This window comes from Cavia porcellus, unplaced genomic scaffold, assembly GCF_034190915.1.
Source record: "Cavia porcellus strain 051 isolate PalLab524CR breed Dunkin Hartley unplaced genomic scaffold, mCavPor4.1 scaffold_1, whole genome shotgun sequence".
Taxonomy (NCBI): domain Eukaryota; kingdom Metazoa; phylum Chordata; class Mammalia; order Rodentia; family Caviidae; genus Cavia; species Cavia porcellus.
This window is the reverse complement of record NW_026947484.1, coordinates 69,461,628-69,487,667: the sequence shown is the minus strand read 5'-3', so window position 1 is coordinate 69,487,667 and position 26,040 is coordinate 69,461,628. Positions and strand designations below refer to the sequence as shown.

At 40.4% G+C, this 26,040-nt stretch overlaps 1 protein-coding gene across 2 annotated transcripts in view; it reads left to right on the top strand.

Moving 5' to 3' along the window:
* Ostf1 (osteoclast stimulating factor 1) overlaps positions 1-24,333 on the top strand; it is an 85,565-nt gene extending 61,232 nt beyond the window's left edge. The window contains exons 10-11 of one of the 2 annotated variants that reach the window (XR_010047821.1): positions 22,768-22,887; positions 23,492-24,333. Coding sequence is in view for 1 of the 2 variants with exons in the window: in XM_063249691.1 (XP_063105761.1) it covers positions 22,768-22,778 (11 nt within the window). In the remaining variant the exon portion in view is untranslated. Of the gene's footprint in view, positions 1-22,767; positions 22,903-23,491 lie in introns of those variants that run through there. The other variant, XM_063249691.1, reaches the window with a different exon arrangement.
* Positions 24,334-26,040: the final 1,707 nt, after the last annotated feature.

Sequence of the window (26,040 nt, the reverse complement as noted above, 5' to 3'; positions counted from 1 at the left end):
TTTGCTGTGGTGAAAGGATTTGGCCCCTCTCAAAGGTACCTGAGTACGCCTAGTGCTCTTTCAGAATCTTTTCTTCTGTTCCAGTGACCCACAAATCTGTTCTTTTTGCCCATCACATGCTATCTTTATCTCTGCAGCTTAGGCATCACTTGAGTTCCAGGACTGTGAGGCCCCTGACTTTCCCTTGCCCAGAATCCCTTTCGCCATTTCAGCTCTTCTAGTTGAATGTGAATTTTTGAATTTCTCTTGTTCTGTGAAGAATGCTATTGTTATTTTGATTGGGACTGCATTAAATCTGAATAAGCTTTGGAAATATGGTCCTTTTGACTCTTGGTTTTCCCTGCCCAGGAACAGGCCATTGTCTGATATCCTCTTGCATCTCCCTTTTTCAAAGCACTGCAGTTTTCATTGTAGAGGTCTTTCACTTCTTTGGTTAGGGTAATTCCTAAGTATTTCGTTCCTCTTGATGGTATTTGTGAAAGGTATTTCCAAATTTCTCTCTGGTGAGTTTATTATTGGTATACAGTAATGCTAATGATTTTTCAGTGTTAATTTTATATCCTGCTACTGTGCTGCATTTGGTATTAACTCTGGGACTATTTGCGGAGTTTGTGGTTTTCTATGTGGAGAATCATGTCTTCTACAAATAATAATAATTTGACTGCCTTTTCTCCTATTTATATACCTTTTACATTTCTTTTGTCTAACACTCTGCCTAAACAGTAGTGGTGAGAGCAGACATCCTTGTTTTGTTTCTGATTATGTCATAGATGGCATTTATCAGATTGAGATAAAGACTTTGATACCTGTGTCTTAAATGTTTTATCATGAATGGATGCTGGATTTTGTAAAATGTTTTTTTCTATGTGTATTAAGATGACCATGTGATTTTGTCTTTGCTTCTGTGTATGTAGTATATTACATTTATTGATTTCCATGTGTTTAACCATCTTGTATTCCTGGAATGAATCTTACTTGGTCAACCCTGTAGGATCTCTTTGATGGTTTGCCGTATCTTTTGCCAGTATTTTATTGAGGATTTTTGCATCTGTATTCATTAGATTTGCCTATAGGAGTGACTGAGAATACCCTTTCCCTTTCAGTTTCACTAAAGAGTTTGAGGACTGTTGGTGTTAGATCTTTAAACTTTTTGTAGAATTTAGCAGTGAATCTGTCAGGACTGGGCTTTTCTTAGTTGGTGTTTTTTAAAAAATTATTTCTTTATTTTCATTGACTGATACTGGATTATTCATGTGTTTTATATCTTTTGTTTCAGCTTTAGTAGTTTATATGTGTCTAGAAATCTATCCAGTTCTTATGAGTTTTCATTTTATTAGAGTGGTTTAAGATAAAGGCCCCAGGCCCTGCCCTAGTGAGCAGAGGCCAGGCGCAGCCTGAGTTGCTCTGGATTGGCATTCGCACTCATGCTAAGCCTGCTGTCTGAATCCAGTATGGATCTGGTCTCACTGCCTTCTTTATCCACCGGCATGATCAGGGACATGTCTTGACTTGCACACTGCTCCCCAATTATTGACTTTTGTTTTTTGATTCATTCTGCTGATCTGTGCCTTTTCATTGCGGAATTGAGAGAGTAATAGCTCTCACAGTGAGAATTGTTACTGAGGTATTGCATTATTTTCCTGTACTGATCTCCTTATTTTTTCCCCTTTTGCTTGGCTGCTTATCCTACCAGGTGTACTCATTCTTTGTAATTGTTGACGTGTTGGTTTCTTTATCTCTATCTTGAATATTCTTGAGAAGATTTTTATAGTGCTGGTTTGCTTGTTAATTTCTTGGGTGCTTTTGGTCATGAAAATACTTTTATTTCTCCATCACTTTTAAAGGAAACTTTTTCCCGGCTACATAAACTGGGATTGAAAGCTGTTCACACTGCCTCTTCCTGGTCTTTAAGGCTTGCATTGAAAGCCTACTGTAGTTCTAATAGGTTTACCTTTATATATGATTTGTTCCCTTCTGTAACAGCTTTAAGGTTTGTCCCCATGACTGATTTCTGGTAACTTGAGTATAATGTGCACAGAAAGGTTCTCTTTTGGTGGTAGCTATTGCAGTTCTATATGCCCTACTTACCTGTATGCTTCTTTCTCTGTATTTGGCAAGTTTCTTCCATTAATTTATGCCATTTTTACTGTCTTCTGATTTTTTACTTATCTCAGTTATTTTTTGATTAGTGTTCTTTGTATCATCTGAAAGCTGTTGGATCTATTGTGCATGTTCTCTTGTCTTTGAATAGTTGGTCTTTAAAGGTATCATCGTCTTCTATTTCTAAAATCCTGCCTTTGCATTGACCACTTCTGCTGTCCATACTTTCAGTATAACTTTTAATCTGGATTTCTGATCGAAATATTTTCATGGACTCTTAATTCTTTGCCTAACTGCGTGTTTGTGTTTTGTATCATTTGGTTTAACTCAGATAGCTTTTTTTTTTTTTGAGACAGGTCTCTCTATGCAGTTCAGGCTGGCCTTGAGCTCACTTTGTAGCCTAGGCTGGTCTCAAACTTGCAGCAATCCTCCTGCCTCAGCCTCCCAAGGGCTGGGATTACAGGTGTGAGCCACCACGCCTGACTTCAGCTAGCTTTTTATTAGTGTTTTCTATCCTGCGAGTACTCTGAGTCCCTGATCCAAAAAATCAGGGATGAAGTGTGTACATGGTCAGAGTCACTTACCAGGTGTTGCCTGTTGCATGACCCGTGTGGGAACAGAATCTTGGGGTCTCTGCAGATCGCAGCACCCACCAGTTCACTTCCCTCCACGTTTCTTCCTGAAGCCCTCTGGAGTCCCCAGATTTCTATGTATATCTGTAGATTTCATCCTCTTTCCCATGAACCATGAGCTGAGAGCTTGGTGGAACATGCAGGTTGTCCCCTCCCTTCTGTGTAGTATTTTTTCTTCAGTTTCTTTGTAGGTTTTAATTTTCCTGTCGGATACTTCCTGGTTTGTGGGCCTCTACTTCTCTCCTTAATATGGTTTCCTTAAGAAGTTGTTATAGACATTCTGAGAACTCTCAAATAGAATGAAACATCCTTAGATAATTCAAAATTATGTAAAACTTTCTGACTTCCTCTTTTTTCTAACAGAAGGCAAGATGTTTTACAAACATGTACAGAACAATATAGAAAAATGCATTCTTTTTTGAGATCTGAGTTTTAGATCTAGGTTAGCTTCAAATAGGTGAATGACCTGAGGCAAGTCCTTTAACCTTTTGGAGCGTCATGGGTTTCCCAGGGGGAAAATTTCAGGTCCTGGTATAAAATGTCCCATAATATTCATTCAATGAATGTTAAATTCCTTTTAATCCTCCTCTGAGCTTCAACAAGACTAAGACTAGATGGTTTCCAAAAAAGTGTTTTGTGTGTGCTGCAGACAGATACATCTTCTGGGTACACAGTTTTTCAGATTAGCAAAATATTGTGTCTGCATCCTCTTTGATAGTCTTGTTTGACTCATGATAGATCATTTAAGATAAATTTTTTATAAGATCATAATTTTTATTGTGGAGTAATTTGACATTAGTAAGTTAGTAATCACAGAGTAATTAATGGCTAAATTAGTAATACATATAAAACATACAGCTTATTTACCCATCTGCTGATGAACATTTGACATGTTTCTCTTGGCTATTAAAATAAAACTGCTACCTTTTTTCTTTTTGAAAATACTGGCTTCTCAAAATGCTAAACATAAAGCTACCATATGATCCAGAAATTCTACCCACAGGCATATACAGAGAGTCTACAGATACATTTTATATGAATGTTCATGGAAGTGTTACTCATAAGAGTCAAATATAGGTCTCAAACTTAGTCAATTACTAAGTGACAAAAAGGGACACAGGACAGACAACAAGGATGTGCTTGGAAACATTACACTCAGTGAAAGAAGCCATAGAAGGTCATGTATTTTATGATGTTGTTTATACAAAATGTCCAGAGGAGGCAAATTCATGTAGTTTTTTTTTTTACACTTTTTTTTTCTTTTTTCTTATCAGTACCAGGGTTCGAACTCACGACCGCCTGCTTGCAAGGCAGGTGCTTATGCCACTGAGCTAAATCCCCAGCCCCAAATTCATGTAGTTTTAATATTTTCTTAGTGACCACTGATATTGGTATCTTTCTTTGGACTATGTGAACATCTGTGTATATTTAGTGAAATCTATTGTCTACTTTGAATGTTTCTATTAAGTTTTTAAATTGTTTATATCATTGGCTGTAGGTACAGGCAGGTTCCACAACCTTGGGTCAATCAACTGTAGATCAAATATATTTTGGAAAAAATTATCTGTCCTGAACATGCACATTTGTCATTATTCCCTAAAGGGCACAACTATTTTCTGAACACTTATCTTGCATGAGGTATTATAAGTAATTCGGAGATGATTTAGTGTATATAGGAGGATATGATTTGGCTGTTTGCAGACCACGCACCATTGTATATAAGAGACTTGAGCATCCTCCATAGCTTTTGGGTTTCTTTGGTGAGATGCAATTGGAACCAGTTCTTAATAAATACTGAGGGATAACTATTCTGGCTTTCAGTCCTTCTTAGATGGTGTGGTTTGTCGATACTTTTTATTTTCTTAGTCTTTTTCAATGAGCAGAAGTTCTTGGCTTTGTTGAAGTCAAGTTTATCAATTTTTTCAATTCATGATCATGCTTTCAAAGATATACCAAAAAACTCTTTATCCAAAGTCATACATTTTTCTCTTTTCTACTAGAAATTTAGCAGTTTCAGGTTTTATATTTAATTTTCCCATTCAGGATAAAGTCTGGATTCCATGTCATTCATGTCACATATGGATGTTCAACTGTTTTAGTACCATTTGCATCTTAGTTAAAAATCATTTGAGCACTATGTTAGCTGTCACTATGATACAATACTTAATGATACACAGCTGAATGGAAGACAGAATTATCTTGGCTCACAGTTACAGAGGTTTCAGTCTCTGGTCAGTTGGCCCAGTTGCTTTGATGTGTGTGAAGGCAGAAACGTCATGGTGGAAGGGTGGAGTGGGAGGACACTGCCCACCTCTCACCTCGCCATCCCAGCCCACAGTCCCGTGCGCTGCCCGTGGCTGGCCACTGGCCTCTAGCACAGCTCACTGGCTAGGCATGGATGCTTCTCGCGCCCTGGAGCCCTGGAGCTGCCACATATGGAGGGCCAGATAAATTTCTAATGTTTATTCTGTTTGTAGTTTAGAAGGGGAATTGAAGAAAGTAGGCATAATTACGTAGTTTTCCAAACGAAAGGTAACTAAAGTAATATTAAATACCTATCCTTGAACTTAAAGATTCCTAAATGCCCTATAGAATTTTTAAAAGTCTTGAATGTACCTTTTTAAAATGAACTTTCACTGTGTTTCCAAAAACACAGAGACAATGGAAAGGGTGAACTGCAGGATTTCTTTCTTTTTGTGCAAGTAATAACATTTTCAAAGCTTGCTTTTTTTCATTATTTTTTGTTTGATATTTCATCTTGGCAATAGATACTTCTTTCTTAAATTAAGATCTCTTACAGTGCTTTTGGGAAAGGATTTGTTGTTATTGCTTAAAAATATATCTTGGCAGTTATTCTCTGTACCTGAGAGTTTTGTCATTTGTTTTTTTGCTATCAAATGATATGCTAGTGTTGGTGTCAGAATTTATTTGGCTGGGCTGCAACTAATGGATTTTTAGTTTATCCCAGTCTTTTATGATTACAGACAATGCAGTGATAAATGTATTGCATAGTCTACTTAAGACATGAGTATATTTATTTCTAGGGTAAATTCTAGAAGAATTGCTGAGTATGTACCTATATTTCTACAAATATTGTCAAATTACCCTGTCAGGATATTTTGCTTTATGTCAACAGTGTATGAGACGGTCTGTGTGCACAAAACATTGCCAGCAAAATATGAATCAAACATTTTGATTTTAGGAGATTATTGATAGGTCCTCTGTCTCCTAATAATTTCTCTTTGAAGCTCACAGAAATGTTAATTTTTCTATTTAGTCCTACCTCCTTTATATCCATTCTTCATAGGATTTCTTAGAACTATACCAGCTTCCTTAAAATCCTATAGTGGCTTCTTTCTAGGATAAGATCAGGACTTCTCAGTGAGGTTTTGTCTTTTTTTGCTCATATCTTTTTTTTTTTTTTTTTTTATCGGTACAAGGGATTGAACTCATGACTGCCTGCTTGCAAGGCAGGCGCTTATGCCGCTGAGCTAAATCCCCAGCCCCTTTTGCTCATCTCTTGACCCCGTTCCTCCCTATGCTCAATACCTCCACTGCCTTTTCCTGCCTGCTCTTCTCCTGTCCTCTCAGTGCTCTGCTCCTGTCCGAGGGCTGTGGTCTCACTGTCAGCCTTTTCCAACATTGACACTTACTGTTCTTTCCCAGAATATTTTGACTTTGTTTTGATCTTATTTTCTTACCTTGTCTGATGCAGGTCAGGTACTCATTTTGTTTGCTGCCTGAATTGTAAGTTCCTTAAGCAGTGGAACTTTTTCTTAATGTCTGTTGGCCAAAGCAGTGGTCCAGGGAGTGCTTAAGAAATGTTAGTTAAATGAACATAATCTCCTATGAAAAAACCTGTAGACACTTACTCATTTTCATTTTTTTTTCAGTACGAGAGGTTGAACTTAGGACATTCTGCAATGTGCCACATCCGTAGTCTTTTCCATTTTTTATTTTTAAGACAGTGTTTTGCTAAGTTGTTCAGTTGCCCAGGAAGGACTTGAATTTGTGATCCTTCTGTATCCACTTCGCAGCGTGCTGGGATTATAGGCATGTACCACGTGCCCAGCTGTGCTTATGTTCTTTTGTTAGCTTTAAAAACTGTGGTGAAATATGGTTAATATTTTTGAAAGTGGAATTAGTATTACATCCATACTGTTGTGCAAAATAACTACCACTATCTATTTTGAAAACTTTCTTTATACTCTAAACAGAAACCATTAAGCAGTAACTTCCTATTTCCCTCCTCATCCCCTTCCTGGTGACCTCTAATCTGTTTTCTGTGGCTTTTATTTTTGCTTATTATAAGTATTTTATATAAACAAAACCATACAATATCCTTTTGCACCTGATTTATTTCACTTAGCACAATATTTTCAAGGTTTATACATATATTGTAGCATGTATCAGAACTTCATTCCCTTTTATGGATCAATAATATTCCATGGTGGAGAAAAAAGAAAATCTTCATTAATATTCCATTTACGTACATACCACATTTAGTTTTTCCATTCATCTATTGAAGAACACTTACGTCGTTTCTATCTCTGGCTGCTGTGAATAATACGTCAATGAATGATACCATATGAGCTTCTGTCTGTCTGAGTTTCTGTTTGAAATTCCTTGGGGTGTCTACTTAGGAGCAGAATTCTTGGGCTATAAGGTAATTCTGTTAAACTTTTGAAGGAACCACAGAATTTTTCCATGGCAGCGGTACCGCTGTACATTCCTCCTGACCACGGATACAAGTTCTGATTTCTTCATACTCTTGTCAAAGCTAGTTCCTTCGGCTTTAGAATTATGGATATTGTATTACACTGTGATTTTGACTTGCATTTGCCTAATGATGCACAATACTGAGTATCTCTTCATCTGCTTCTCGATCATTTCTATATATCTTTGGGGGAAACACCTATTCAAGGCCTTTGCCTATTTTTAAATTGCACTGTCTTTTTTGTTACTGACGTTTAGTTCTTTATATAAATTCTGAATATTAAATCCTTGTCATATGTATGAATTGCAAATCTTTTCTCCCATTCTGGGGTTATCTTTTCACTTTTTTGAGCGTATCCTTTGATGCACCAAAGATTTTAATATAAAATACAGTTTAAGTATTTTTTCTTTCACTGCTTGTGCTTGTGGTGTCGTATTAAAACTGTATTACCAGTTCCAAGGCCTAAGAGTTTCTTGGTTTTGCTCTTACACTGTTGATCCATTAATTTTTGTGAATGGTATGATATGGTGGTCTAGCTCCATTCTTTTACCTGTGGAAATTCATTTGTCCCAGAACCATTTGTTGAAAATCTTGTTCCTTTTTCACTGAGCAAACCTGGTATCCTTGTCAAATTCAGTTTGTCATACATACATGGGTTTGTTTCTGGATTCTCAGAAAAAGACACAAATGTGTTTCATGAGTAGCAGGTTAAGCTCAGCATTCTGCCTGTGCCTTATCCTTATGATAGTCTTTAAGTATGTCACGACTGTGTCACTCTGAGTATATTAAGACAGTTGTTTAAAGTCTTAACCTCATAAATTTGATGTATATGCTTCCTTAGGTCTGGATTTTATCAGTTTATTTTGTTCTTTTAAGCAGATTATACCTTCCTGTTTGTTTGTATACCTTGTGATTTTTTTGGGGGGGGGTTTGAAAAGCAGATATTTTAATATGCTAATGTGGTAACTCTTAAATCAGATTCATTTTTTTCCTAAAATGCTTGCCTTTAAAAAAGAACCGTGGTCTGTTTGTTCAGTGACTTTTCCAAAGTCTACTGCCCTGTATTCCTTATCATGTGAGGTCAGTGACATCTCTGCTTCTTACCTTGGGCTTAGTGAAAGGGTTTTGGCCCAGACAGGACTCTGTAGCCAGGTGTTTTAGCCAAGACAACTTCACTGGTGAATGTACATATGAATACTTTTCACTTAGCAAGTATTCTGACAGAGATTTCCTTGAATGCCAGAAGCCAAAAACAAGCAAACAAAAGGGAAAAGCCAGGCTCTTTGACCTACACTGCTTTGTGTGGAAAGCCCACCCTGAACAGCTAGTCTAGCTAATACCAAGATTAAATTGAAGCGTAAGACCCTTTCCAGTCTTTTCTCTGAATGCGTGCCTTCCTAGAGGTGCCCTTGGATTTGTCAGCTCCTGGGCTACATAGCTGCTTCTGAAGGTCCCAACTTCTCTAAAACCCTCCCCAGTTTATGCCCTAGGGAAGCCTATTGTAGGCTTTGATTGCTCTCTTTTGCTCCAGGCATCTGAGAGTGGTGAGTTTGGCTTTCATGTTCTGGGGCATTGATTTTTTGACCTGTTTGCTGAGCTATGAAAACAGATGAGTTATGTTATGATTTGTGTCTAAATTTCCCCCTAAGGCCTGGTGCAGTTATGTGGGGGTGGCAGGCAGACTTTTTCAGAATAGCTGAATCTAGAGTTTGTGATTGATTCATGCATGGTCCAATGTTGGGATTAAGGGTTGAGTGCTGCATTCACCCTGCATACATTATAAGGAACGTACAAAATAAGGGACAGAAAACCTTGTCTTTCTTTTTGATCCTGGACCCAAACTCAGGGCCTCACGCTTGCCAGGCAGGTGTTGTGTTGCTGAGCTATACCCCTGGCTCAGGGACAGAAAGAATATTGTCTCTTGCTACTTTTGCTGTCTTCTGCTGCATGAACTGTTGCCCCTCGGCCATGTGTGCCCCTGCCTTAGGGCCAGCTGATTATGGACTAAAACATCTATAAACTGTGAACTAAATAAACCTTACCCTCTTTAACTTTGGGCTTCAAGTATTTTGTGTTAGCCTGGAGAAAAGTAACTAAGACTGACGGAAAAGAGAAAAAACAGACAAGATTACCTTGCTTCAGTCCTACACAGGTAGCCCTGGGACAGATTAGAACAGATGTGCAGACTTTGTGAGTAAAGTCTGCTCCTTCCCTCCTGAATCAGAAAGAAATATCTACTGTGGAAATCAACCACTGCTGCAGAACCAAAAGTACTATAAAATTGCTGCAGAACTTTCCTTACACTTTAAAGCACCTTCTTGTTCACCTAGTGTTTCCTGGATTTCTGACAGTTCTAACAATTTCTATGTCTCTGGGAAAGGAGAATTTGGCGCTGCTTGCTTCACCATTTGCTGGTGTCCCTTGGTGTACATTTGGCTCCTCAGTTAGACCTCGTGCTCCTAGACGGCAAGAACTGCAGGGGTCTTTACTGTTTTGTCCACTTAGCATTTAGTGCAAAGCTTTGCATGAAATCGGACTCAATACATGTTTAAGTGGCACACAGCTGTACTCACCATTCTCTGAGCACTAAGGCATTTATTCAACTCAGCACTCGAAACTTATAACTGATCCCTTCTGGTATTTAAGGCAGTGCTGTTGCTGAGTTACAGGGGTGGATCTGAGAGACAAAATCTCTTTCCTGAAGGCATTAAAAATCTGAAGGAAAGCAATAGGTTGATTAGCGCTCTTTAGGGTGGTGGCGGTTCTTTTATTGGTGGTAGCCTCTTAGATAACAGAAACCCAAGTTTGGTTCAGGGAATCTATAATGAAATACTTCCCTTCCCCTTCCTTATTTCTGTCTGGATCATTTGACCTTGGAGAAGGAAATTTTCACATTCAAGGAAGTGTGAGAGGGACTACTTGGTGCTCTAGTCTGTTTTTTGATTAAAGACCCTGAAATCTAATCTAATCTTGCCCTCCTTGTTCAGTTTTGGCTGAGCCCTTTGCTAGTTATCCCCTATATCTCTCTCTTCACCCACACTCTAAACTAGGCTCTTCTAATACCTTGTTTTGTGTCAGATGTGGATAGCTACATCTTGAAAATTTTTCTTTAAAATGTTTAATTGAATTTCTACAGAATAATGGCAGGGAAATTCAGTTACATATACATTTTTTTAAAAAAAGAGTAGTCAGCTAGGGTACTACCTGCAATAAAGATTTGAATGCTTGGGGGATATTTTTGTTTTTGAATTGACTTTCCATTCATGTTTGGGTAATTATGCAAAAACCTTCAAAGGAAAGACAAAATAAAAAAATCATAAAACAGATCTGCCCTAAAAGACACCATCATGGTTATTTTATTTATTTACTTACTTACTTTTATTTTAAAGACAATAAAGCCCAACTAAACAAAACAGAATAAAGCCAATCAAAACAAAACAGTGAAAGTGGTATAGAACTTCAAAACAGGGCAATACGAAATCAACAATGGCTACTGTAATATATCTTGCTATCTTCACAATAGTTGTCCATACCATAAGACATAGCAAAGTCAAACAAAACAGGACACAATAAAATCAAAACATAACATTGAATAAAACAATAAATTAGAACAGAACAATACTGTACATTGTTATCTTCAAAATAGTTGCTCAGGTTAGGAATAAAATGAAACAGTAAAATGCAACAAAACATGGGATTTCAAAAACAAGACAGGAGGAAATCCCCCACAACTGCCACAGTGCACACTGCCATCCTCCAAGTAGGTGCCCAGACTATCAGCCCCAGGCTGCAGAGTCAGTCAAACAATACAAGCCTCAAACTATTTCCTTCCCCTCAAGTGCTATAATCTCCCCCTGAGCCCTCAAAATCAGTGGGGAGGGAAGGGGATGTCTTTCTGGTTTTTCTGTCTGCAAGGGCTGGCTCACAGGAGGGTACAGTTTCTCTTCTGGCTGAGGCTCTTTCCAATCAGCATGGTGGAGCCTGCTTCAAGGGAAGGCATGGTTTCTTTACCATGCTAGTTTAAATCTTAACTTGAAAGTTTGACTTCTATACATTAATGTTATTTTCTGAATGAATTATACAAATTTCACACACACAAGGTGAGTAAAGAAAGTATTTGTGAGGTTAATCAAAAAGTGTCATGGAAGACACTCAATATTTTTTTCTCCCCACAAAAAATACCATTTTTCCCCCCACAATAATGAATGGTAGACAGTGATCTTACATAACCATATTGGACTTAGTACTAAGGGAATTTCTCATTGAAATGAACAGATGAACAGAGTCCTAGGGTATCATCTCCTTTTGTAGTTTATTTTGACTGAGTTGCCCTGGCCCAGATGCTAGGTGTTTGGAGATGGGCAGATGGCTAACAGTGTGGGCTATCAGCAAAGCTTCTCACTTAGTTGCTCAGCGGATGTTTCCAGAGTACCTACTGTGAGCTGGGTCATGATGATAAATGAAGCTGATATGGTCAATCATGTGAATTATGATTAGTGGTACACAGAAACTAAGCAGGTGCTTTGTTAGGGAAGAGCAGGGTTACTTACTTCAGTAGAGATGGCCTTTTGGGAAGATGGAATTAAAGTGAGACTGGGTGAGGGAGAACCCTCCAGGTAGAAGAGTAGAGGGTGGAGAAGCCTCCAGATCCCAGGAAAACAATGTACCTCTGGGCTGGAAAGAGCTCATTCTGTGTCCGGCATCGCAAGCAGTGCTGGAACAGAGTGAAGACGTGAGAGAGTACTTGGGACAGAGTGAGAGGTAGGCAGGAGCCAGGTCACCCAGCTAAGTTAGTGTTGGTGCTTACAGGATGGGATAACTACAGAAATTGAAAAAAGCACCTAAAGCCTTTTAAATGATTTTGGCAGGGAGGTTTTATATATCTTTGCAATCTAAAAAAGTTAGACTCAAGTTTTTGTATCATGTTTCATTTTCATTTTTTCCTAGTAATTCATCTTTATTCCATTTTATAAAAATATCCATCAGAGAAGGATTGAAAGGTTTTTTAAAAATATAAATTGGTCATTTACAAAAGATAGTTTGATACCTTGCCTTATAGAATCTTATAAAGAATTCATTTTTCTATTGCATTCAAATTGAAGTCATTGTGAACCTTTAAAGTTTCAGGAGTCACTTAAATTGATATATCTTCTAAAAAGATGAGATGGGACTGGCTGGCTAGTCCACATGTCAAAGTGAAGTCTGTTGCCAAATGATGATGCATATATTCCCAAGGTATTTTATTGACTTAGGAAAAGGAAAAAAGAAAAAGAACACTAACAAAAACAGAAAGGTCACCTCTTAGAAAGAATAGGAATCTGGCGATTAGAGATGCAAATTAAAACAACACTGAGATTCCATCTGTCATGGTTTATGTCAGTGGCCCCAGTTTCGTGAATTATGGGCGTGACCAAATCTAGCGTTTGTGATTGGTTGATTGTCTAGTGCTCGGATTGGTGATGTGAGTGCTGCACCCCATCCAGGGGGGGAGCCAGCATACGATGTAATGGCGGGAAGAAGGCATCTCTCCCTCGCTTGCTCTCTCTTGTCATTTTGCACCTTGCTGTCTGCAGCTGGCCATGAAGGAATGTCGTGCCGTGCCACGCTGCCTTGGAGCAGCTGAGTGTGGACCGAAACCTCCAGAATTACAAGAATAAACCTTTCCTTCTGTCATGCTGGCTCAGGTATTTTGTCTCAGTAACAAGAATGAAAATAACTAAGGCACCGTCTCACTCCAGAAGAAATGCTATCATTAAGGAATTAAATAATAGCATGCTGGGAAGCCTGCAGGGAAAAAGAAGCCCTGCTCCTTTGGTGGTGGGGATGTAAACTAGTACAGCCACTGTGGAAATTAGTATGAAGATTCCTTAAGATACTGAGCAAGGAAATCCATTTGACCCAGCTATTCCCTTTCTTGATCTTCCTGAGAGTGTTAAAGGCATCATATTACAGTGATAAATGCATATTCATGTTTATAGTAGCACATTCATAATAGTATAACTTGGAAGTAGTTTATGTATCCATCAACAGATGGCTGGATAAAGAAAATGTGGTTTATCCACCCAATGGAGTCCTCTGCCACAGAGAAGGATACATTGGAGTCATTTGTAGGAAAATGGATGCACCTTAAGACCATAAGGTTAAATGAAACAAGCCACATACACAAGCTCAAGTATCATATGGTTTCTCCTATATGAGAAACACAAACTATAAAGAGCAAACTAATAGGTGACAGGAAATAGGGAGGTAGATCTTCTGCCAATGGGAAGGGGACTAAGACATTCAGGACAGGAGGAGGGAGAGAAGGGAAGGGTGATGAAGCGAGAATAGAGCTGGGTTATGTATCTGTACCAACTCCCTACATGGAATGTGAGCATAACGTACTGCAAATGTATGCCCGGAAATAAAAATTAGAGGGAAAAAATTGATACCTCAACTGTTATTACTAAAGTGAGAAAAATACTGTAAGTCATTTTCACCTCAAGCCTTTTGCGGGAGGAAGAAAGGTGACATGTGCTAATGTTATTTTTCAGAGCTACCCTGGTCTCTAGCATATACAGGTGGAGGCTTGTCTGCTTGGCGGTGGGGAGCACATGGTGATATCTGGGGTGGGTTCCACTAAGGTCGTGGCTCTGAGAAAGTGGTAGCATTTGGGTTCTGCACATATTTTGAATGTGGCCTCAACAGACCTTGGTGACGCAGACTGGATGTGGGAGAGGGAGGGGGAAGCAGGGGTTTGGGGTGATTCTTGGGTGTCTGACTGAACCCTTGATGATAGGAAGATAATGACATTACTCATATGGGAATATGCAGAGGTGACCAACTTCAGGGTCCAGCGAAAGCATGAGGGGTGCTATGGGTAGAGGGCAAACATATTTGCTCCCTGTTGTGTTTAAGATATTGGTGACACAGAAGTGATGTCACGCAGCAGTTGGGTGTGCAGTGATAAAATTCCGAGGAGAGATCTGGTTTCAAGATCTGTATTTGGGTCTGATCTAGGTAGCAATGATATTTAATGATACGGGAAGAGAATAGCTGTCAATATGGAGCTTGAGAGCCTCCATCCTTAGAGGTGTCAAGAAGGCCCATCAAAGTGAACTTGTCTCAACATTGTTTGCAACCCTCAGAAGGCGATCTCCCCTAGATGCCACATTGCGTGCCGCTATCCTCTGAATCTATGATCAGACCACTGGCCCTAGACCTGCAATTTTGGTGAAACACCACAGCACCACAGGTTTGCACTTCACCTCCATAGGTATCATCACAGCCAGTGTTTCTGCAGATAAGCTGGTTGCTTACAGTGTGGATGGGGATGAGGGGGTGGTACTTCTTGTTTGCCAACCCGAACAACTGAAGGGGTTGGAGTCTGGCTGTTCCATTTTGGCAGAGGCCCACACAGCATTGGTTCCCAGGCTGGGTTTGCTTGCTGATGTGTCCTTTGTTCTTTCTACCCCCAGTCCATGAATGGTGCTGACTCACTAGGGTCTGACTCCTGAAGAAAATTTTTATTGTCTAAATATTCTCTTTTCCCTTTCAAAAAATGGGACTGGGCAATAATCAGGTGGCTGTATTTCCTCTCTCATGCCTGAAGTCTTTACTTCCTTCTTGCTCAAGAACTTACTGGTCATTTTACTGTATCCCATGGGATTGTTACAGGCAGCTGAGTTAGTTAGAATTATTATAGGCAGTCAGACAGGGTTGGGCCCTCAAAGGAGCCAGTGCAGAAATTCAGATACCTTGTGACCTCTGAAGAGACAAATATCTCCTGCTGTGGACCAGATCTCAAGACAAAAGACAAAGCAAATACAACCACAACCTAAGGGTTCACAGTCCAAGTAGTTCTCTCCCACCCTGAGGAAGTCAGGAGTCAGCGTCCCACCCCGCTGCTGCAGGAAGAGTCCTGCTATTAAGCATCCCTGCTTACTACGTGACTCGCTTCCCAGTTTGTCCCTGGGTTTTTTTTTTTTTTTTTTTTTTTTTTTGGTACCGAAGATAGAACTCAAAACCTCGTGCTTGCCAGGTAGGTATGCTTAAACTGCTGAGCTAAATCCCTGGCCCTTGTCCCTGATTTAATCGATTTTTCCTGAGCAGTTAATCTCATTGGTTGACCACAGCTCTGTCCCGCCTTATGCCTACCTTAGACCCATCTAACCTCATGATTTTACTCTATAAAAGTCCCTGGAAAAGACAGAGTCCCTGGCAACCCACCGGGACCCCTTCTGTCTCTCTCATAGAAGCTTTATTTCTCTCAATAAATATATTCTGCTCCTAACCTCCACTGTTCCTAAAATTCATTCTTTGATTTTAGAGAACATGGCCTTGTTCTGGACATATAGTAGGTTGGGAGTTTCCTTCCCCTGCATCAGAATCTCAGTGCTGGTTTGGGGCTGAGATGAGAACAAGTGGTTTCACTTAATGTCTGCCTAAGTCCTAGTTCAGTGATGGTGAACCTTTTAGAGCTTTCAGTGATACAAACAGCCTGCCAGCACTGTTAATTCTTCCCTATCCTTGTCTGGCAGCTATTGCAAGAGATAATTGGTGTATATACACATAGCCTCAAAATGAGCTTCGTGAGCAATCTGGATATGAAAAAACATTTCAGTAAGCTGCTAAAAGAAAACATAAGGAAGAGTTGAAACCATAGGTATAGGCAAAGACTTCCCGAGTCGGACTCCAAGAGTGCAGGAAATAAGAGCAAGAACCAATGATTAGGGCCACATCAAATTAAAAAGGTTCTATCTAACAAGGAAAATAACAATCAAGAGAACCTGCAGAATGGGAGAAAATCTGTGTCAGCTACTCTTCCAAAAGAGGATTAATATCTAGCATATATAAAGAATTCAAAAAACTTAACACCAAAAAGTCAAATGACCCAGTCAATAAATAGGAAAATGAAATACACAGACACTTCTCAAAAGAAGCATAAATGGCAAATAAGTGCACGAAACAGTGTTCAGTATCTTTAGCCATTATGGAAATGCAAATCAAAACTACATTTCAATTTCATGTTACCCCAATCACAGTGATGGTCATCAAGCATATGAAAAACAATAATTACTGGCAAGGCTCCCTGGGGTGAAAGGAGGGACCGTTCTGCACTGCAGGTGGGACTGTAACTAGGATAGCCACTGTGGAAATTAGTATGGAGGTTCCTCAAACAACTGAAGATAGAGCTACCATTTGATCCAGGTACACCACTCCCTGCTGCATACCCAAAGCACGTTAGGCCACCGTGCTGCTCGGATACCTACATCTGCAGGTTTAGCCAGGGCATGGAGCCAGCCAAGGCAGCTGTGGAACAAACCAAATATTGCTTGTTCTGCCTCATTTATAGGATCTGAAGATGACAAAGGTCGAAAATGGGAATAAGGAGAGGAGGTATACAGGAAGGCACTGGCGTGATGAATAGGAGGAAAACAGATTATGCAAATTGAAACCCAGTATCTTGTAAAAGTGATAGACACTGATAATAACAGGAAAAGAAAAAAAAATGTTTCAACAAATTTAAGCCTTGCTAGAATTCATGTCTGAAAAAGGATCATTTGCATTGATGTGCCTATGACTATTGAAGAAGCCCGCAGAAATATTCCTTGATGAAATATGGTTCCTAAAAATGACAAATCTTCTATCAGGAAGCTAAGTCATGTATTAATGTTCCTATAGCCATTTCAGGAAACAAAAGCTGTCTGTGTCCCATGTCCTGTACAATATAGTCAAGGACTGTAATCGCTTGCAGAATGTAGTGGTTACTGTGGCAAGCATAAGACAGCCCCAAATCCTTTCCCTCCGCATCCAGTGAAAGGAAGATCTTCCTTCTTCCCAGTGAATCTGTGCTGGCTCTTGTGATGGCTTCATTAATAGAATGCAGTTTAGGTGACACCCTGGGACCCAGGGCAGTAAGAAGCCTGCCAGCTTCTGCTCAGGTCTCTGGGAACCTAACTGTGGCCTCTCGGAACTGCAGCAGCCTGGTGGAGAGGTCTATGAGAGAGGAATCGAAGTCTCTAGCTGCCAGCCAGCACCAACTTGCCAGGCAGGAGTAAGCTGTCTTAAAGGTGGGTCCTATGGTCCCTAAGGAATCTCCTTAGCTGATGCTCGGTGGAGCAGAGAGGAAAGTTCAGCAGAACCTTTCCCAAACTCCTGACAGACAAAGTCAAAAGCAGAATAAAACTGCTGTTTAGTAGAAGCTGCCAAATTTTAGAGGTTTTTGTTTCCCTTTATATTAGATGACTAGGCCACATGCATTCATTTCTTTAATCCTCACAATAATTTTACAGGGGAACTATTATTTATGCCAAAAAGTGGTGATGAGATTGATCCAGAGATGCTGAGATCCTACAACTAACAAACTGGGGAGCTGGGTATTGAATCACAGTCTGCCGGACTCCAGAGGCCCACTTCGAACTTTTCAGCTAAATTGCTGATGCAATTACGATCTGAATCTCAGTTCACATGAAAAAATAAATTGATGTTGAGTGCCCAGAAAGTAAAGAAGAATTATTCCTCACCGACACAGAGCTCACTGATTTATGTCTTTGTGGATCACATCTGACACTGTTGTAGAACAAAAACCAATATCAAACTGAACGGAAGACTGTTTGTCCTGAGGATTCTGGATGGCAATTTTATTGTTAACACAGGCGGGCTGGGGGACTGAATCAGAGTCCAAAGCATTGGCCATGAGTCAGCTGAAGAGTTCAGTTTAACTACAGTTTGCACGAAGGATGTATAAGGCTGATGACAAGCTACTACATGATTGCTTACATGAATTAAGTCATATGTTGTCAAGAAAGCTAGTTCTAAATGGATTTACTTAAAAGGAACTGTTTGTCATAAGGTAGGAGCATTCTGGAAAGGAGGAGACGGGTTTGAGTGGAGCAAGAAGGGTTAAACGTGTCCTTGACTGGGCCAGTCTGTCCTGGACATGAGGTCCGTGAAGTATATTTTTCTATGCAGGAAAACACAAGCATTACAGCTGGAGGCAGTGAGGTTGCCCTCGCACGTTATGTGGGAGAAACAGCTGGATGCAGTCAATCAAGGTTGACTGAGCTGAGCAGGCTGATCATGTGACAGGCAGGGCGAGCTAACTGATGTTTAACTTTTGCTATAAAACATTTATAAATTTGCTTTTTTTTTTCTTGTGTCTTTTTGAGGCAGGGTCTCCTGTAGTTCAGGCTGTCCTTGAGTTTACTTTGTAGCCCAGGCTGGTCTTGAACTCGCAAGGATCCTCCTGCCTCAGCCTCCCGAGTGCCAGGATTACAGGTGTGAGCCACCACTCCCAGTTTATAAATTTGCTTTTCTATAACTTTGCCTTTACAACATCACTGAGGTGACACAAAGAGTAATAAGAAATGCCACGGAAACCGCAACATGCAAAACTGTCCCATAACTTGCAAAACAAAGAAACTTTATAAACCACAATGTTCAAAGCAAACTCCCTAACCTCTGATGCATCACACAGCTCATTTCACTGTGTGGGTTCAAGACCACAGACTTGAGCTGGTAACTTTTCACAGATGAGACCGTTGATTATTCCAGCAACTCAGCTAGGCTTACGAATTCTGACTATCACTACCCAGATTTAGCGCATTTTCTCTGGCCCCAAATCCACACTGTGACAAACATTGGTGCCCTAACCACCTGAGAACCCCTCCCTAGTGCCCTGGTTGGAGATGTGCTAAGTTTTCATGGGTGTGTTCCTTTGCCCCAGGGAGCTAGGACACCTGACCTTTGTTTTGATGATAGATACCTTATCGTGATGTTTGATGGGTAGATTTTAATTGCAGGGGGAAGGAAAGATATACCAAACTGAAAAGATGACTTTAAATTGAATGAATGTGTTGGCTTTCCCAAGTAGGTGGGTTAGAACAAGGTATTTATTTTTTGTCAGTACTAGAGTTAGAGCTTCACCATATGACTTTGGGGATACAACAAAGACACAATTTTCCCCATACCAAGGATGATGGGTATTTTGGGCTATTTAAGGTGGATCTGATGGTTTGGATTTGGGGGAACTGGGTGTTCTGCCCTCGTTCCTTGATGATCTCCTGGTCATTTGTGTAAGTGTGGGTTGGGTGTTGATTAAGCCTTCTTTAGCTGGGGAAAAAGAAGAATACCAGGCAAATTATCTGGAAGACTCCCCAGGAGAAGGCCCTGTGAAGTAGATCATTTTGGATTTTCTTCCCATGGTGACACATGCAGTGAGTCACCAGTACCGCACACCCATGGCCAGTTCTCATTACTCACAGGTCAGCTCTAATTGCCCTTTACTTTCTCACTCAGTGAAACACATTCTGTGCAAGCGAAGGAAAGTGACATTTTACAGTGATTTGGAATGTAATTTATATTAAAATAAGTAATTTTAAAACTCAAATACTTTAGCCTTTTGAAGCTCAACACTTTGTTGCCTGGGGCACCACATCCTCTAACCTTAGGAAGTGCCAGTCCCCTTGCTGTAGAATACTTCAGTATGAATTCCACATGCTTTTGGGAGCTGATGTACTCCAAGGTATGTCCAGAGATCTCCAGAGTGGATATTTCTTTAGATCACAACCTATTTTAATTTCCTGCTTCTTTTACATTCCTGTTCTCCACCCTGTGGATTTCCTGGGGATCGAACCCATAGCCTGGCAGCGTGTATTAAACTACAACTCAGCCCTTCCTTGGAGTTTTTATAGTCATGGGAGAAGATCTTGGCCCACGCACCATGAGCAATAGTTTTGATTATTGTATTAGATACCATTATCCCCCAAATTAGTTACTCTCCTCTGGAGAATTCCAACTTCTTTAAGTCTTTGTCTCCCACTGCTTTGCCAAAGTTTCTACCCTCTCTCTAGCCCTCTTATCCCCCTAACTGCCAAAAATGCTGTAAACGTCCTCAGATTTATGCATAAATATGTTTAATACTTCAAGGAGTCTTCTCTGCTGACAGCCTCAACTCCTGTCACAGCTCACTATAGACAAGTCGTCTATTTTCATTTCCTCTTTCCATTCCCTTACAAAATCTGTCTCTTCAGTCTTGTTCCTGGTCCAGACTGTCCTGTTTACATCACCTGTGACTGCCATCCTGAGAAGAGACCTATTCTGTCTTTGTTACTCCTTGCTTCTGAGCTGTACAAAGCTCAAGAGATTAATCCTTTTCTGCAAGTCAGCCTTACTACACCTTTGAGCTCTATTATTTCCAGATTCCTTTTCCTTCCATTTTTTTATGGCTTTCAGTTCTCCTGAACAGATGTCTTTCGCAGCTGTTTCATTTCAGACTGTTCTGTCTTTGACTCCAGAACCACATCTCTCACTGCCTTTTCTTGACCTTTCCATCTGGATATCCCCAAGGTACTTTAAACCCAATTTATGGACCAAACCCAGAATCCTCCCTTATCCCACTCTCTAGACCTGTAGGGTATTTCCCATCTTAGTGAAAACTTTGTGCATGTTTTTAATCTAAGTCAGGAAGTTAGAACAATTCATGACTTCTTAGCTCCTTGTTTGCAACCCACTTTTGAATCATCTGTGGACTTTCTCACCAGAACCTGCCGAAGGCTCATGACCACCCTGGTCCATGCCGCATGGTGTGTTCCCTGCCTTTTAACTGGTCATCTGTGTTCCAGTATCCATTTTTTTATTCCATCCGGTCAACTCTATAAACTTGGCCTTTGGGATCTCCTTTGGGAGATTTCTCTTTTTCAGAGAAACAAGAAAATTTCTTTTAAAAAGCTCTGCCTATTCCACCATTCCTGTTCCATATCACTCTGCCTCCTCCCTGAGTACCACTGGCCCTGGGTCACTCCTACTGTGTGTCAGGCCCTGTTGGCTTATAAAGGTAAATGAATGTGCTCAGTTATCTTGAAATAACTTCCATTTTTCAAAGGGAAAAAGAAGCACAAGGATTAATATAAAGGAATTTTAAAGAGTTAAAATGCTCTTCTCATCTTGGAAACTACATTGCACTTAGGATTTCTGATTTCGGTGACAATTGTGCATTTCATGTATTAGGAAGTTTCAAAACTATCCTTTTGAGAAAAAATACTTGCTTTCTGTAAAGCTGCATAGTTACCCAGTGACATTTAAATAATTTATCGAATAAATATTCCAATAAAATATATTCAAGCATCTCTGAAATAGTATAGGAAGAAGTTGGAGTACTTGTTCACTGTATGTTATTTAATAAGTACACAAGAAAAAAGGGTTTGTTCTTACCATCAGTTCCTGCATTGGCCACTAGAGGACACTTGTCACATGATAAAAAGTAGAACTGATATAGCACCTGATTGTCATCTGTGGTATTAATTCTGAAATCAGAGCTGGCCATTTTTTATATTGTAATACAAGTGCTGATATTGCGTCTGAGATAGGGAGCCTTGTTTTACTAGTCTGGATTTTCTAGTGAAGTAGAAATACGAATTTTGCAACCTGGATGAAAGGAGAGTCAGGGAATCACGGAAATATTCTTCCTCAAGTACTGCAGGGAAAGCACAGAGGTTGACTTGTGGAAACACATATGTGATAGTCGTTGGGATGAAGGGAGGGAAGGGAGTGAGCAGGGCTTTGAAGGGTAGAGAGGGAAAGGGGCAGTGGGCTCTTGTATAAAGGGAATGTTTTTTGATGTGTAATTTCTGTATCCATCTTTCCTCTGTTTCTCAGACTTATGCGTCGTAGTGGGTTGTGTGGTGCTCCCTGTGTTAGCTTTCTAGAAGTATCCAAGATAATTAACTTATAACAGGAAATGTTCCTTAGCTAATGGTTCTGGAGATTTCAGAGGGTGGGCCCTCTGGCAGCTGGGTAGCAATGGCCGGGAACTTTACCTGGTGACCAGACACAGAAGGGAAAGAGGAAGAAGAAGTGACAAACCCCAGCATCCTCTCTGGGAGGACAACCCCAGTGACCCGAGGCTTCCATGAGGCCTTGCCCCCTGAAATTGCTGCCACCTCCACCTCCCTAGGACACCGTCCTGCAAAGCAAAGCTTCAACACGTGGACTTGGGAGATATTTAACATCCAAACTACAGCACCCTCAAAGCCAGATCCTCAGAACTTGTCAGTGTGAGAGGAAGGGCTATGTTAGTAGGCATAATAATTTGAAATCAATTTTTTCTTTTTTCTTTGATCAACACATAATTATACATATTTATGGGGTGCAGTGTGATCATTCAGTGCATGCATGCAGTATGTAGTGAGCAAATCAAGGTAATTAGCATTTCCATCTCCTTAACGGTTTCCATTCCTTAGTGTTTGGCATCTTGAAACGCCTCTAGTTCTTGGTAAAATACACATTACATTGTTGTGAAATTAAGGATCTCAAGATGAGGTTGTTCCGAATTACCAGGGGCACCCTGAATCCGATGACCAGTGGAGGCAGAGGAGAGGATGATGCACGGAGATGTGAGATGGAGGCAGATTGGGACGATGGAAGGTGGATAGTTCAAAACCACCAGAAGCAGAAGAGGTAAGGGGTATCCTGGAGGGGGCAATGCCCTGTCAGCCTTCCTATCAGACTTCTGATTCCCAGAGCTTCGAGGAAACACATTTCCACCTTGATAAGCAAGTTTCTGGACCTGCCTTATGACAGCCCTAAGGAAGGAGTACGAGCTTGGTGGACTGGAGCTCCCCTGGGAGGCTGTTGACACATGGATCGCTGGATCTGACTCGGGCCTTCTGTCAGAGGCAGGATTCAATTTACAGTTCTTTTAAAAAAATTTTGTCCTTTTCTTTTCTTGTGGTAATGGAGATTGAGACCAGAGTCTTAACCACACCCTTTTAAAATTTTTTTATCATGATACAGGTCTTACTAAATTACCCAGTGTGGCCCTGAACTTGTGGTCCTCCTGTCTCAGCCACTCAGGGGGCTGATATCCCAGGCATTTGCCTCCATCCCTGGCAATGTGCATTTCTAGCACATTCCTAGATGACCATGGTACTGTTGGCCTGAGGACCCACCTCGAGAATCACTATTGCAGACTTTATCAGTCAGGGCTCACTAGAGTGACAGATTTAATATCATGTTATACGATGTATTTCTTACAAAGTAGACTTACAGTAACTATTTGCAGAAGGAGGTGTGGAAGAATGCAAAAGGGCTGTCTGCACACTGGGGAGCGAAACAATCCAGTTGCAAAGGTGGAGAACGTGGAGCTCACTGCAGAGTCCGGTTGGGAACCCGTCTATTTTGGAAGCCACAGAGTCTGCGCTGGAAACCAGGAGATAAAGTCCAAGGTGCAGACTTGAGCTCCTCCGAACAAAGCCTTCCTTCTTCATTCCCCTTTAATCCATTCAGGCTACAAATTTATTGGTTGGTGCCACCCACACCCAGGCTGGGTCTTCTGTCTTCAGTAAATCCCTTCTGTCACACCCTGAGCAACACAAATCCAATCAGTTGGGTGTTTCTTATACAAGTTGAGACAACAGTTAACTACAAAACAGGTCCATGCTTTTCAACTGGAATAAACCGTGATTCTCTGAAAAAGACTTAAGATTTTGATTCTTGACTTGCAGTAGGACCTAAAAATCATATTTTAAAAACTCCCCAGATGATCCCAATTTATAGCTGAAAAAGAACTACTACTTTAGATTTTCCATTTCTTTAAAATCTCTCCAAATTAGCCTATGATATACAAAAGGACATTTCCTTGAGACCATAAGACCATTGTGGTGAGCCTCTCTGGTGTATGTGGCACAAAGGGAGGCTCATTATTGCTGAAGACTATGAGGCTCGCCATCACTGCAATACAGCAATGGCACTGAATCACTCATAACAAGTTCTTACCAATTTGTAAGAAATTAGGAAGAAGCTCAGCGGCATAAGCGCCTGCCTTGCAAGCAGGCAGTCGTGAGTTCGATCCCCGGTACCGATAAAAAGGAAAAAGACAAAAAAAAAAAAAAAAAAAAAAAGAAATTAGGAAGTAGAATATGCTATTCAGCTTCCTGTCACTGTGATCAAGTACCTGAGAAAAGCAATTTTCAGAAAGAAAGGTTTTATTCTGGCTCGTGGTTTCGGGGGGTTCCAGTCTATGATCAGTTGCTTTATTTCATGAGACCTGTGGTCAGGCAGAACTTCATGGCGGAAAAGCAGGGTAGAGGAAAGCAGCTTACTTTATGGCAGCCAAAAATCAAGAAGAAGAGGAAGAGCCTAGAGAGGAAGGGGTTGGGGACAAATATAATCAACAAGGTCACATCCCCATTGTCTGCTCACTTTAATTAGGCCCCCCCCCCCAAGTTTCTACCACCTCCCAGCAATGCCGGTAAATTATGATTTCATCAATAGGTTAATCCTCTGATGGAGTCAGAGCCCGCATGCACCCAGTCTGGACACGTGGTTTTTAGGGGGATATTTTAGCTCTAAATTATCATAGAACAATCCATTCCAAAATGATTTCCTTTCTAAATTTTAAGAAGGCCTTGTCTTTTTTTAGTTCATTTTCAGAAAATGCTTGTCAAATAATGTGCTAATTATTTGTGGCAAGTAGCATAGTACAGTCCTCCTCTGTAATGAGTTTTGAGCAGTATCCCTAACATTCTATTATATGGCACTCTGTGATATTAGAAATGCAAAGCTTTCTGGAGTGAGATTTAGATTTAAACACCTGAGATAAACTACGACATTGCCAGTGAGGCGGAATCAGCAGGAGCTGAGGGCACAGGTTTTCCGTGACAGACTTGGACTGGAATCCAGCACTCTCTGCTTCTGTGGTGACTTAAGCAAGTTATAATTTAAAGGAATTCATTGTATGATCTGTAAAATCGATCCTTGTGCTTAGATGGTATGCCTTAATGTTTTAAATTTTTAACAGATTCTAATGATGTTGTACTTTGAAGTCACGGGTTTATATCTCTATCACCTCACCACCAATGTTGAGTCTATGCAGTCTCTTCTCATTCTTCCAATGTATTTTTATTATGAATTTGGGGTGAGATTGATATTCACTATTTACATTAGCTTATATAATATTGTTTGCATCATAATCATAAAGTATACTATAATTTCTAGTCCTTTCTTTTATGACTTGTTTTTTCCTGGAGTTAGCAGTTGCTGTGTTTTTCCATATATTCGATTATCAATTTGCCTCATTGACTCTTCCCCACATCCTCTGAGAGAAATGTGAACTTCCTTCTTGTGTAGCTACTCTGATCTATGAATTCTCCCTTCACTGGGGACATTGCTTTTTGCACCTTTCATCCTGCCTCTCCACTTTGCATTGCTTGCTTTTCAGACTTGGGCAAAGCTGCCAGTGTGGAACTGCCTCCATCCAGATTCCCTTAGCTTCTCCCCTGTGTGCAGCTCGTGGTGGGGTCTTGTGGCTTCTTGGCTCATTTCCCACTCTTGTGGGATTTACCCTACAATAACAATTGGAGAAATAATGCTTGGGACAGCACTACTCCAGTAACTACTGAAGGCACACATCTTTATCTTGTTTTTTGTTTGTTGTTGGGGGGTTATGTAAGTTAAAATATTTTTCATCAGAATTTTGATGACATTTCCCACTGTTTTTGCTTCTCCTCCTCCTCCTCCAAGATCTCATCATAGAGTTCAGGCTTTCCTTGAACTTGCTGTAAGTCCCGACTGGCTTTGGCATCCTGATTTTATTGCTTTAGCATCCCAGGT